The sequence below is a fragment of the Phyllostomus hastatus genome, unplaced genomic scaffold (assembly GCF_019186645.2).
Source record: "Phyllostomus hastatus isolate PE091 unplaced genomic scaffold, TTU_PhHast_1.1 phas_contig_10, whole genome shotgun sequence".
NCBI lineage: Eukaryota > Metazoa > Chordata > Mammalia > Chiroptera > Phyllostomidae > Phyllostomus > Phyllostomus hastatus.
Window position 1 is genome coordinate 944,078 of NW_025333499.1, and position 14,283 is coordinate 958,360.

The 14,283-nt window shown below is 46.5% G+C and overlaps 2 protein-coding genes across 2 annotated transcripts in view; one reads left to right on the forward strand and one right to left on the reverse strand.

Annotated features, from left to right (window-relative positions):
* Positions 1-726: 726 nt before the first annotated feature.
* On the reverse strand, positions 727-8,260 carry APEX2 (apurinic/apyrimidinic endodeoxyribonuclease 2). Its single transcript, XM_045832950.1, has 6 exons — positions 7,995-8,260; positions 6,734-6,817; positions 5,973-6,153; positions 5,309-5,455; positions 4,491-4,560; positions 727-1,979 (listed from the first exon to the last, which is right to left on the reverse strand). The coding sequence occupies exons 1-6, from the start codon at positions 8,149-8,151 to the stop codon at positions 1,071-1,073; spliced, it is 1,548 nt and encodes a 515-aa protein (XP_045688906.1). The 5' UTR covers positions 8,152-8,260; the 3' UTR covers positions 727-1,070.
* Positions 8,261-9,909: 1,649 nt separating this feature from the next.
* PFKFB1 (6-phosphofructo-2-kinase/fructose-2,6-biphosphatase 1) overlaps positions 9,910-14,283 on the forward strand; it is a 47,456-nt gene continuing 43,082 nt past the window's right edge. The window contains exon 1 of the mRNA XM_045833086.1: positions 9,910-10,197. Within this exon, the coding sequence (XP_045689042.1) occupies positions 10,170-10,197 (28 nt within the window). The 5' untranslated portion in view covers positions 9,910-10,169. The remainder of the gene's footprint in view (positions 10,198-14,283) is intronic.

Genomic DNA, 14,283 nt, shown 5'->3' on the forward strand with positions numbered 1-14,283 from the left:
CCAATGGTTTCAAGAAAAATCCAGGGATTGACTCATCACTGGTCAACCTGGAAACCTGGGCCTCAGGTAGTCCCTGAAACCAGGAGAGAGTCAGCTCCAACCAACTACCTGGAGGAGAGTAGTTTGCCAAACCTTTGGAGATATTTTCCAGCAGAAGGAATGGATGCCCTCTTCAACCCATTATCCTCTTTTGTTCCCACAACACCTTAAAGAACAGGACTTACCAGCCCTATTTTACAAGCTGAGAAACAGTCTTGACTATAGCAAGCAACTTGCTCAAGGCAATGCTCCCAACCTTACCAGTTCACAGCACAAAGAAAACATTTGTATGGCACACTTGGGTGAAATAATGATAATGCTTGCCTAGGCCATCTTTCCTGACCCTTGTGCAATTCTTGACCCTGCCTGGCAACTCTAGAGCTGACAGACCCATTTCTTTGCACCCTATAAGCCATTTATGGCAGCTATTAGACATACCAGTTGGGAAGTGCTGATTTACAGCTGGCACAGCCCACCTGAGCTTTCTGTCACACCACACCCACCTCCCTTGCTGAGCCAACCTCAGCAGTGCAGGAAACCCTACAACTCAGCAGAGCCCTTTATGGTGAGCACCATTCCTCCTTCCTCTTCTCTTCCTGAGTTATATTATCAGGCTACAGGCAGTTGGCAAACCCAGTGTTGAGATAACATCTCATGGAGTATATCCAAAATGTTCAAATGACATGGTGCACTAAAACAAAGACACAGACTTTATTTAGGCACACATACATTTCCCAGCAAGGAAGGGAAGGGTTTTAAAATGTCCTAGAGCAACTGGTTCCTGTGTACTTCTTACAGGAAGGTGGGAAGTAGGGTGGGGGCCTGGGTAGCAGCATTAAGGCACAAGAAGTATACCAATGAGGAGATAGGCAGGAAGAAGAGGGGACTTAGAGGAAGAGAAACAGAAGGATCCTTGAGGAAGGTGAAGTGGGAGGAGGGAGAGGGGAAGAGGTGACAACTTAGGAAGGCGCTAGCCTCAGGAGGGGCACGCCCAGGGTTGACCAAGCCACAATCCCTAGGCCTAGGTTGGTTCAGCTGGGCCTGCCCCAGAGGAAAAAGTTACAGCGGGAAGAGGGGTCAGTGGAAGGACCCTGGGGCCTGGAGCACATGTAGAAGTGGCGGCCCAGGTTGGGTCCTGGTTTCTTCACAGTTCGCATCACACATGGTTCCCTGTGACCCCCACAGAGGGGCATGGGCAAGGGGCCCCCCAGCACCGACTTCCAGAATGAAATCTGTACCTCCTTCTCATCCTTGGACTTTGAAGCCTTGGCCTGCCCCTCCACCACTTTGGCCATCACCTTGTCTTTCGGGGTCTTTGGTGTCACAAGGGCACCCAGGGTAGGAAGCTCCAAATTAGAAGAAGCTTGGGGATGGCTGGAGGACGGCTGGAAGTAGCTCATCAGTTTCTTTTGGCCTCTAATGGAGCCAGCCTGACTTGCCCGAGGCCTGGCTGAGCGCATGCGGGCTTTGTTTTGGCGCATCTGTACTTGGGTTTGATTGCTGAGCTGCAGTGTTGACTGCTTGCACACAGAATCTTGTTTGAGATGAACTAGGAAGTGAAGGATCTTGAGCTGAGTGCCTGAAAACTCGGGGAGGAAGCGGGTACAAAGAGATGGACACTGTTTCGCTGGCACAGAGGACACGTTCAAGACTGCACCCACAGGGCAATGGTCAGAGCCCATTACCTCAGGCAGCAGGAAAGAGGCCTGGAAGGTATCTATGACCAGGGTCCTATCCCCCAGCACATAGTCAATACGGGAGCCATAGTTCAGACGGCGGGCACCAGTGAGTGTGGACCAGCAGGTGAAGGCCCCCTCCTGCTTTGGCTGGAAGCAGCGGTAGCTATCAATAAAGGCCCCTACATGGCACCCAGCCTGGCAATCCATGTTACTGAGCAAGCCATCCATCCACTTGCGTCCTGGGTCCTCTTCAAAGTTTTCCTGGGGAAGGGGGACGAAGAGAGAGAGAGGCAGAACTAGATATGTGGAACTGGAAGGGACTAACTGCTTCATTTTACAGACAAGAAAACGTGGTTGTTCCAAGGACTACTGCTCAAGATCACACAGTCCAGCACAGGGATTCAATTTCCATCCTTGCTGATATACTGTTTGCTTAATCAAAGCAATACCTAGAACTGCTCATGGAAAGAATGGAAATTAGAATGTTCAAAGTGGCTTCCATTAGAAAGTAGGGCTAGGGCCCGGAGTTAAGATGACTGCTGCCCTTTATTTAAATGCTCTGGCACTATTTGGCTTATTTTTGTGTCAGAGCCCTCGATGACCATCCCTCATTCCTGAACTGACAGGCTCCAGGGATCCAGGTCTGAACACTTCTTTTGACTTGGCTTCCCAATTCATTCATCCATCCAATCCACCCACTCACTCATTCAATGCAACAACTGATCAAAGAACACCAATCATGTGCTAGATATGATGCTAGGACAAAGTGGGAACCTGATCTCATTCTGGGGACCAATGAGGCTTTTAGGAGGTGATCTGGAGCTGAAAAGTAAAGGCTAAGCAAGACTAACCCAGGCGGAGGGTGTTACAAATTGAGAGAAAAGCCTCTATGATGGGCCTGTGGAGGAAGGGGACACCATACCCGAAAACCTGAGGGGAGACCAAACTGGGGGCCAGAAAACCAGCAGGAAATGACTATTTCAGTTCATGCAAGCAAGAGATGATGGTCACTTAGACTAAGGTAGTACCAAAGAAAACAGAGAAAAATGAAATTAAGAGATGATTTGGAGCTAGATTCTATAGTACTTGCTGACCAACTAAATGGGGGAAGGGTGGCAGTGGGGGAAGAAGCACAATGCTAACACAATTCCCAGGCTTCCAGTCAGAGCAACCAAGGAGATCATAGTGCTCTTTTGGGAGATGGGAAGACTAGAAGAGCTGGTCTGGTGGGAAGTGGACATATTCTGCTGCTTTGGACAGTGTTTGTCATGTGACCCGGTACTATTAGTTCTCTTGTCTTGGAAGAAAGAAGGTAAGAGGTGCAGTTGGATCTAGAATAGTTCTGAACTAAGGAGGGAAGGCACAAAGGTCTATGACACTATCACAGGAAGCAGCAAGAACAGCCTGAGTAAATGCCTGATGAGGAATAAGGCAGTGAGGGACTAAAGGCTCATACTTTGTAGTGTACACCCCCTTCCCCAGCACACCACCACCATTATCTCATTTCTGCTCATTTTTTAAACTGGGAGCCACATTTATGTTTACATGAATCTTCCATAAACTAATCAAGAAATCTTCCTACAGCATTTTTTGAGCCAAGCTCAGTGCTGAGCTGAACTATACCAGCATAAATTACTAATCCCGCCCCCCACCACAACTCATAATAAGGCAAGACAAGAAAGCCTTATAGGTTGTGGGGCAGTAGTTCTCAAACTTGACTGTACAATAAAATCAGCCTGGGAGCTTTTAAAACATACTGCTACTGACAGTTTCTGATTAAAATGATCAAGGTATTGATAATTTTTTTTTTTTTGGCAAAAGCTCTGTTCTGATGTGATGAGAATCATTGGCCTAGAGGGACTCAGAAATAAGAGGTTCATACAAGAAAAAAGACAGAAGTGAGGTGATGACCACCAATTCAGGGTATAGTGAGAAAAGCCAAAATCAGAATAACTTTTCAATGGGCAGAGAGAAGATGACCTGGCTAGAGTGGACAGTGTGTAAAGATACTGAAGATAAAAAAATAGATACTGGGCACACAGCAGAAAGAGCCTTGAGAGCCAGGCCTAGATGTTTTCTCTTGCATCACAGAGGTAACAGGGAGGTACCGAAGGCTCACGAGCAGGAGACAGTGTATTAGGAAAATGATCAAGGCAATGTGATGTTCAAGGCCCTTGGAATCTGGCTCCCAAAAGAGCCTCATCTCCTCCCACTCATGTCCCTCTCAGGTTGCCCCCTAACAGGAATGGGACCTGCAATTCCCTAAGCACACCAGGAAAATTCTCAATGTGCACCCTTGTCTCATGCTGGAATCCTTTGCTCTCCTCACCCCAAAGCTCTATTCTACTCATCTTTTATAATTCAGACATTTTCAGATGCCTCCCCGGATATCCAGGCTGGCCCAGCAATCCCATTTTTGAGCTCCCTAGTTGCCTGGACTGCCATCTCTGCTTCTGCCTAAAAGACACCATTCTATAACTGGCTGGTCATGTGTCCATAGCCTACCACCATGCTGAGAGCTCTGAGGGGCCAAGAGCACAAACTGAGTGGTAACTGGGTCCCTAGCAGGTGACTCAGGGCTAGGCCATGGGTAGGGTCAGTAATGTATTTTGAGTGAATAAACAATCCTCTGTGCTTTGAGAATAATATTTCAAACTTAATTCTGCTTTTCCATGAAGGGAAGCTGTGCCTGGACCAAAAAACCAGCATTAGCTGGCTGGCTGAACAGAACCATAGTCAGGAATGAGGTCAGGGCCCTGGAGGGAGCCTTACCATGTTGACTGCATCCCAGTGGTCGATGGGGCGGTGGGCTGTGTTCAGGTCACCCAGAATGATCACATGGCTGGAAAACACAATGGTGGGATTGTTGAATGGACATTCAAGAGGGAAGCAGGAGTCTTGGGCCATCTACTTTCACCTAGGCTCAAGAGCTCAGGCCACCTCCCAAATTGAGGCCAAGGTGAGAGCCAGCAGCAACTCATAACTGCCTACCTCTCCAATGTTATCATAACCCTGCTCCTTTTACTCCTGAGCAACCTAATTCTGATCTCCAAAGGAGACACTGTTTCATTTGACATGACTCTCTGACTAATCTCTACCTAATGGTATTTTTCGGGTCCTTCAAAGGTGAACTCAGGTACCACTTCTTCTAGGAAGCAGCCCTTGATTACTCTAACCCACCCTCACTTTCCTGTCCCTCCCTGGGATAACACTTACTATTTGCTCCCAGGAACTTTATACTCCTCAACCCATTTCATCCTTAAAACTATTCTGTGAGGTAGGGATGCAGCCATTCATTTAACTAAAGAGAAAACAGAGGCAGGACTAGCCTTGGGGCTTACAGCGAGTAAGAGGAGGAGCCAGGACTGGTGCTCAGAGGTATCTGAGTAAACACCCATGCTTGTGTCACTTTACCTGTTCCTCACAGCTCTACAGAGCGGAGCCTGTTCTGGTAGGCATGCTGGTATCTGTAACCAGGCTGTGAAAAACCTCCAAAGACAAAGGTCCCATATCCCTTCCAGTGGAGCTTGACATAGGGCTGGGCACACAAGACAAACTCAAGGAAGCCTTGCTGCCCAGGTTTGCAGTACCTGCCAGCTGCCAGGAGGGCTTCTGCTCGGATCTGCAGCAAGCGATAGAAGCGCATCTTAAAGGCCAGCCGCTCAGGCCTCCCAGGATCAGCGTGGGGGCAGTACACGTTGATTAAGGTCAAGATCTTCTCCTTACCTTCCCATGTACTGGGAAGAAGAGACCCCCCCCCAAGAAAAAAAGTCATTTTCAAGCCTCTCCTTCCCACACAATGTGGCCTCCACTTAATGGTTGTCTGTGAAATGGGTGCAAAGGGGACAGAAAGACATGAATGAGCTGGCATGCACAGGACCTGGGGACTGACTATGGATGCAGCAAGGAGAGGGGCATCTAGGATGACACCCCAGTAAACCAGGTGGGGGTGCTGCCATTCACAAAGATAGGACACACAGAGAGACAGCATCTTGGGGCAATGAGTTCAACCTAGGCTAAGTTACCTTTGGCTGTGGTAAAAGGAGAGCTGGACCTCCCGGCCTCCACTGTAGAGATGGAGAACTCAAGGCTCAGAGGGGGCATGATTTGCCCAGGGTCACATAGTGAGTAACCCAACTAGGACTAGAGTCCAGGAAAAGCAAGTTTGGAAAGTTATAAAGGCTAGCCTCAGAATCACCAGACTAAAAGAGTAGAACCAGCAGTGTTCAGTGACAGGAAGAGGTGGGCTATTACCAGATCTTGTGCTGTGTGAGGAGGGCCCGGCCCTCATTATCCAGAGCCCGAAGCTCCTCTTGGGTGAACTCATCCATGTTTCCATAGCAACCCACATCCCCATTCTGAGTGGCAAGTAGGCCACTCAGGCCTTCTTCAGCAGCCACTGGCGTAGCACAGTCCTTACAGAAGGTGGCCACACCTGGAGACAGACAGGGTACTCTGAGCAGGCCTGGTAGCCAACAGCCTGTTGCCCCCACACAAGTCACCTGGTTCATCTTCATTAAGTGTGCTGTACTGACACCTCTCCCAACTCAAAGACCATTTATGGCTCCCTAGAGCCTAAGGAAACTCTACTCAAACCCTGAAATCTCAATCCCATCATCCACAACAGCTAATGTTCTAAGTGTTGTACACAAATGGATGGTAACTGTTCAACAAGTGTTAGTTATCATCATTATCTTTATAATTGCCCTAGCAGGTAGGAATTATCCCCATTTTCTAGCTGAGGCATCAAGAGGTTAAGTAACTTGCCAGAGGGTACACAGCTAGGATTTCAACCCAGGTAGTCTGGCTCCAGAGCTCATAGGATTAGCCACCATACTATTGTGCTTCTGAGGTCCAAAGTATAATTTTATACATAAAAATTTACACATAATTTTATGTGGCTTTAGCTCTATAGACTAAAATCCTATGATTCTTATTACCTTCTAATCAAATATTAAAAACCCTTTACCCCTACCTGCTTTTATCACTAAAGTTCCCCAGAAGCCCCCATTTACCAGAATAGCCACTCCGGTTGCGGCTGAAGCTGAAATAGGAGTTATAGCCCTCAATGATAGCCAGGGGCTCTGTCAGCACATCCCCTGAAAAAAAGATCATGTCAGAGATAAAACTAAGACCCAGGACACACAAAGGCCTGGAATTACAGATGTAGGTTAATTCCTTGTATACATCAGAGTCAGAGTTGAAAAAGAACATGAAGTATCTATGACTAGAGGAGGAGCTAGAAAGGTGGAGACTAGAGAGGGAGTTGATATCAGAATTAGAAGCAGGGGGGAACTGTTGAATGGAAGGTGGAGAATTAGGGGGGAGGAGGGAGGTGACTAAGTGACAGGAGGGAGCTGGTGGTGGGGAATGGGGATATGGGAGAGGGAACTGGGAATCTGACCTGGGAATAGGAGAAAGGAGAGGGATCTGAATTGGAGATGTGAGGAAAAGCGGTTAGGGAGTCTCAGAAGGTAGTGCATGGGGAGGGAAGGGATCGGGAGAGTGAGCTGGGAGTGGGAGACGAGTGGGAAGGAGAGGGAATTAGGAGGACTAAGCTTGGGATGGGACCTGAGGTATAAATAATGAGAGGCTCTAAGCTGGGGAGGAGAGATGGGAGTAGATATAAGGGGACCAAGGGATCTGATTTGTAGGTGTAAAAAGGCAAAATTAATTAGAGAGTCCGATCTGGAGGCAAAGATGGAGTGGCAATTAGAGAATCTGTGCTGGGGTCAGGAAGGAGGAACTGGGGAGTCTGGGGGGGATTATAGGGGCTGAACTGGGGTGGGAGAATGAGTGGGAATTAGAAGATCTGAGCGAGGCTAGAGGTTGCAAGGGGGAGGGAATTAAGGTTCTGCTGAGGAAAGATGAGTTGGGAATTAGGAAACCTAGGTGAACTGAGAAATAGGGGTTTAAAGGGGAGAGGATCAGAATTCTGAACAGGATCTAATGCAGAGGTGGCAAAGACAAGGCCCACAGGCCAAATCTGGCCCTCCACCTTGTTTTATCCTGCCAGGCACCCTGTTTCTACCTGGAGAGAGCACCGAGCTCTCACTTAACTGTTAAGGAGTAGTTACATTTATACAGTCCTAAAATTACATTTGGCCCTTTGAAAGCAACTGTGAGGCTGATGTGCCCCCCCCCCAAAACGAGTTTGATACCCCATTAGACTCTAATGGGAGAACTCTAAAGACAGTGAAAAGAGATGGAGCAGCGGGCAAAAGTTAGTAGAAACAGGCAAGTATGGTAGGGGGTCCTGGATTTTTGAGCGCTCACTGGTCACTTTGGTTTCCTGAAGACAGACGATGTCAGCATCCAGCTTGTCCAAAATGCGCGCCATGGCCATGGCAGTACAGTTGTTGGCTTCCTCGTTTGCCACCCCTTGCAGAGGGCTCCGGATCCCATTAATGTTCCAACTCACCACGCGCAACATTTTGACAACCGCTAACACCTCTCAGCTGGTGCTGAACCTAGGGATAAGAGAATGTCTGGACGATCCCCAGTCCGCCGGACCGGGCTTCCGCGCGCTCTTACGCTGGCGTTCTCCTGCGTGCCACGGAAGGGTGGGACGCACGTAAGGCGGGGCTTCAAGTCCCTCAGTTCCCATTGGCTGGAGGAGGGGATACTGAAGGGGGCGGTGCAGCCGCCTAGGAGGAATGAATGGCGGGCTGAAAGGCCTCCAGTTGGTCTCCTCTTGCTGCACTTTAGCCTATGCACCCTAGTCTGACTGCGTTTCTGCTTGCTCAAAAGTTGTGTTCGTGCTTCGAATTAGTTACAAATGAAATTTCGCCACTTTTTAAACAGAGAAACGTTGAGCGGAAATGCGCGGCCACCGAAGCCCCGCCCCCAACGTGACAACCCGCTCAGCTAGTGAGCAGAAGGCTGTGGGGCTGAATCCCTGGGAGTAGCTGGGTTAACTGTGCTTGCTGGGTGGGGAGAGGGGCGGGCAGGACTCGAGAAAGGAACTTCGCTGTTTCGGGAGGGAAGACTAAGAAGCGCTTAAGACTTGGAAAGAAAAAAGAAAAGACTTGGGAGAGAGTGGTTTTATTGGACAGAGGGAGTGGGCGGGAGGAGGCTGTTTCAAGACTGCACTGCAGTCATTTGTATTCAGCCTTATAGCATCCCTAAGGACATGGCTTGGCAAATACATGCTCTTGGCTCCATCTCTCAGATGAGTAAAATTGAGGCCCAGAGAATTTAAGTGGACTACCCAAGCTCCAAAATAGCACTGTCTCTCGGTGTAGCCCATCCCTCTTCCATATGCATTATCTCATTTCATTCTCAGGACAACCCTTTAAGGGACATTAAGACTAAGTAAGAGAGGTGGAGTGAATTCACTCCAGTGCCAGAAAAGCGATAGAGCCAGTTTTAAAACCCTATCTTAATCAGCTCAAGGAATATTGTCTGGAGTAAATTTTTCCTAACCACACACCTTCCCAGTTGGATCTTTTCCTCCAGCCCCCCGCGGCACCCTGTGGTGGGTCCATTCTGTCACTGCACTTATCACCTTGCACAGCTACCACTGATTTCTATTTCTGTCACTAGACTGCCAGCAATTTGACAGCAATGACCAGTCTGATTCATATTGTTAGTCCCATTCCCTAATATAAGGGATAACATATACTACAGGATTCAATAAGTATTTGTTGAATGAATGAACAAAGGACAATAGCAAGAGCACCAACAGGTTAATGACTTTTCGGAATACAAAAATAGAAATAATAGACCTAGCCAATGTCCAGGAAAAGCATAACTTTGCATCCTTAGGTTCCTCACCCAGAATTGCAGCATAATTATTTCCCTCCCAGAATTCTATAGCCTTAGATTTATCATCCTCAATGTCTGCAGAAAAGACCCAAAGAGATGCTTTTCCTCCTGGAGGTCTTAAAGGTTACCTTCCAGTTGTTGCCATCAGAAAATAGCTCTGCAATTATAATTTAAAATTTGGTGCTTTGAACTTTTTTATGCTCTGGTGGTTATTGGTTCAGGATTGAGTCCCAGGAGTGGGATAACTGGGACAAAGGAAATGAACCTCTCTATTGCTCTTACTTCATATTGCCAAATCACTTTCCAGTAAGAGATCGTGCCTACTTACCCTGAAGAACAGTCTGAAACTTAGCCCCAAGGAAATACAGATCTTGCCTGTCTCAGTTGCTGGTTTTAATTTCCCCTTTCTGCAGTGGCTTGTTAATATTAGTTCTGACCTTTGGGGCAATGTGAACACATGGTTAGCTGAAGAGAAAAGGCTCCGGGTGGCTCAGGAACTTCTTTGGCAACTACAACAGCTGATATTTCAACAAAGCACACACACACACCTCTTACCAAGGATACTTCCCCAGCCTTCCCAGGAAACCAACGAAAGGCTCCAGGCTCCCTCTTTGACGCCACCCACTGGACCCATTTGGGGGTTCTAAATAGAAGAGGACTGACTGTGTGTCGGGATAAATAGCAATGGAAGGAAAAACCTTTAGGAGAACAGGTAGGTAAAACAGAAAAAATGAGTTACACAAATCCAAATCCGTCCTTTAGGCTGTCTGGAAAGTTTTTGGGCTTGTTTGTTTATTTGTTTGTTTGTTTTTGCATAGGTGATCACTTGAAGTGTGCATTAAAGGCTGTGAGAAAGTTAGGGAAAAGATGATACTTATATTTAATTATCTGTCTATCTACCTAACTTTCTATCATCTATCTATCTACCTATCATCCTTCTGACCTATCTTTGTGGGACACTAGTCCAAAGGGTAGTTCCCTAGTGCTTTCAGAAGTCTAACTTGGTCTACTTCAGTTTTGAATGACCTAGATGATAGAGATTCCATATCTTCCCCCAGTGTATGAGGTAGGGCTGGTTTGCTGTGGCACTTGAACAAGCTTTTTAGCTTCTCTGGGTTTCAATAGCCTCCTCACTAAAATGGAAATTGAAGTCTTTAACTTATCCCCCTAGAGGACTGTCTCGAGGTGAAGAGGAATGGAAGGACAGGAACTGATGCTCTTTGGAGATATTTCAAGACCTCTATGCTCTGCCTGACATTAGTGATCCTGACTTTTCTGCAGCCTCAGCATGCAGTACCACCCACAACCCTCTAGTTGCTCTTCTCCCTGAGTGACTATGGTCTGTGAAGCCACACCTAGAACTAGAATGCAGCAAGCTTGGATCCAAGGCATGGGGCTGAAAGTAGTGGAGGATGGTGGACCAAGGAGGTGGCTAAGGAAAAAATAGATCCTAGGCTGCTGCCACAGAAGACCTGATAATTACATATAGGCACCTGACCTGTAAGCATGTGGCCAATCTCCCCTCTCCAAATGCATTCACACCCACACGCTCCAAGAATTACCAGTAGGGAGACCCCATTGGTGATTTTGCTACCCATCAGTCCTGTCTTGATACTGCTTTTAATGGATTCTCTAACATACCTTGTACTTTGGGAGGATGATCAGGATTTGTGGGCCTCGGGAAGTCACACTGTATGCTTTTCCTCCCCAGAGTTAACCCCATTTTAGAATTTGTGGCTCAGCTTTTGGTATTGAGTGAGTCTCTGGTACTGAGTGAACCCTTGTTCTTTAACCAGTTAATTGGACCTTTTCAGGGAAGATGTCCTTCTTTCATGTATTCTGCTCTGCCCCATTCAAGGCTGAGAAACTTTCTAGATGCCACCTTCTATCTTCAACCAAGTTAGTTCCCCCACCCAGGGTCCTGCATAGCCTTCTGTATAACATTTACCTTGTTAAATGGGGATTATTTGTCTACGTGTTTATCTCATCTAGGGCAAAGAGATGTTCTAAAGTATACAAACACTCATTGAGCAAGTGTCTCCTCTGTGCCAGAGCTTTAACTGGATGCTGGAGAAACAGATCACAGATAGCTGAGATCCAGTTCTCATTCTCAAGGATCTCACAGTCTAGTGGGGGAGTAGACCAGTGAAACACAGGTGGATACTTGCTCAGACAGATGGAAGGATATAGAAAATATGAGAACCAAAGACATTCTTCCCTGAGAATACAGGGAAGCCTTTCAAGAGGAGGTGAACACTGAGCCAGATCTTGAAGAGTGAGTTGTATCTTACTGAGAATGGAAGGGAAGAGAAGGCATTCCAGGCTAAGCAAAGGCCTAGAGGCAAAAATTAGTGCATGGCATGTTTTGGGCCCAGTGAGTCAGCCAGCATAGTTTAAGCATGGGGATCTAAAGAGATACATACTGGAGAGGTAGGTTGGGGCTTGATTGACAAGAGCCAGGATCAGGCCTTTCCATAAAGCTTGTTTAGTTCTTCTGCTTCTGGGACCAGAATTGTTAACAGTGGTAAAAATAAATTAATAAATAGCCAATTTCAGGCAGTTTTAAGTTGGGGTTTCAAGACTGGATCCTAGGTTTACCATTTCAGCCTGCTAGCTCCCTATATCATATTTCCTAGTGCTAAAATTATCTTTCTGCCTCTTGGCAAGATCATAAGGACAAAACTATAAACAGAAGAGGGTTCATGTGACTGGCTCGATTACCTTGGACAAGCCCCTTCCCCTCTCTAGACCTCAGTTTCCCTGTGAGGCTAGTGAGAATGTTCATAAGAAGCAACTAGGATAAGAAATATGTTGCTGCTTTAGAAAACATACATTTAAAGAGTTATTAATATTATTAGCATTAGCAGAGTGATATTTATTAAGAGACTTATTTGAATTTAAGAGAGTTACATGTCTTTCAAAGTCTAGTTCTGAGACTAAACATTCCGAGGTAATCTGGAAGACCACATTCTTAAATCAAGCTAGACTGATTAATTAACCAAAGAAAAGCCCTGGACTGGGAGAAATCCAGTGCTCAGTGTTCTACTCCTGACTTGGTGACTTATTTGCTATAGGACCTTAGGAAAATACTTCCCTTCTCTAGGCCTCCATTTCCTTACCTGAGAGGGTTGGATGAAAAATTTCTAGGAGGCTTCGAAAAACCAAAAAAGTAAAAGTGAATTCATTTTTCTAGTTGATCGGGAGGATTTCTTTATTTATTATAAATGTTAATCCTTTGTCATAATGTTGTAAATTTCCTTTACCCAGTGTTTCCTGTATGGACAGCATTACCTTTGCCAAAGACATGTTTGACCATCTACTTCACAAAGGGGATCACAGTGTTAGGTGATATATATATTGAGCGTTTCCCAGGTTGCTTTACATGTATTAACATGTTGAATCTTCAACAACCATAAACGGGTAGGTACTCTTACCAGATGAAAAAAAACTGAACTACTAAGAAGTTTGTCTTCTGCCCTGGGTCTCATAACAAAGGGCAGAGGTGGGATTCCATTTGGGTAGTATGGCTCCAAGAGCCCATTGCTCTTAATCACTTTGATCCACTGCTTCAGGGGATTGATTTACATGGGCAGGCTATGAAATATATTGAGAGTTTGGTATGATTTATACACAACAACTGGAAGGAATCTAACCCTTGTGTAGACTAGGACACTGAGAATGTACTTTAAGGGACTTCTTAAAAGGCAAAGTGTATCTAAGAGCATTGGAGGGTAGGGACTGGAGATTTCTAGCCCCAAGAGATTGCCCCGGTGTAACCCAACTCAGTGGAAGAAAGTTGAGCTTTCTCGTAGCCAATCAACAGAGGTTCACCAGGGGGTGGGAAGGTTGCAAAAGAATGAAGTAAGAGAACACTTGGACATTTTCCAGGTAAGCTGTACTTTCAGATGAGATCCACACATAAAAAGCCTCAATACAACCAGGGGAAGAAAGAGGGTAAAATAGAGATATCAGGGTGGATGTCCTAGTTTGAATCCATTGCTTCCTGCTCCCCATACTCAGTTTGCTTCAGCTTCCACTCTAAACCTCCATTCTTATGGCTTGGCATGAGGAACTTTAGCCAGGTTCTGAATAAGGTCCCACCTGATGGCTGCTGGCAGCCATGTGGGCAGCGCTTGCCATCTCTACCCCAGCAATGGCTGCACTCATTCCTCTTCCCAGAGGTGTCAGGTTTACTCTGATTTATTTAGCCTCAGCTGAAGAAAGCATGAGATGATTGAATAGTGCCCATCTCTCCAAGAGTACCCCAGGCAGCACATTTTAAGAGGAGAGGGCCTCCAATAGGAAAGGCAGAAGAATTCAGGGAAAGACAAGTGTTGTGATTCAAACTAGGGGAGGCGCTTGTTTTGTAGGGGAGGGTGGGCCAGTAAGGCAGTGGATCTTTCACTTCCAGTTTGGGCCTTTGACTGCTAGATCAAAACATTGCATTCTTCATTAGGGACTATGTATGTTTGTACTTGGGAACCTTGCATTTCTGATGTGGATCTCAGTTTCCAGATTGAAACTTGACATTCTACTTGGGCCTGTATTTTATTTCAAAGCTGTGAAAGCTACTGAGACCTGCTTCCAACACCTTTGCCTCCCCACTCTACATAGCGTGTAAGCACATGATCTTTGGTCTTTTATTTGCATACTCTAGTAGTCCTGTCTTCATTGGAGGGAAGTGACTGGCCAGACCTTGGCTGTCTTGCTGGCTGCCCTCCTTTGCTGGAAGGCACTTATCTCCTATGTACACAGCTCTTGGAGTTCAGAGGCCTCTGCTGACCTCTGCCCAACCTCT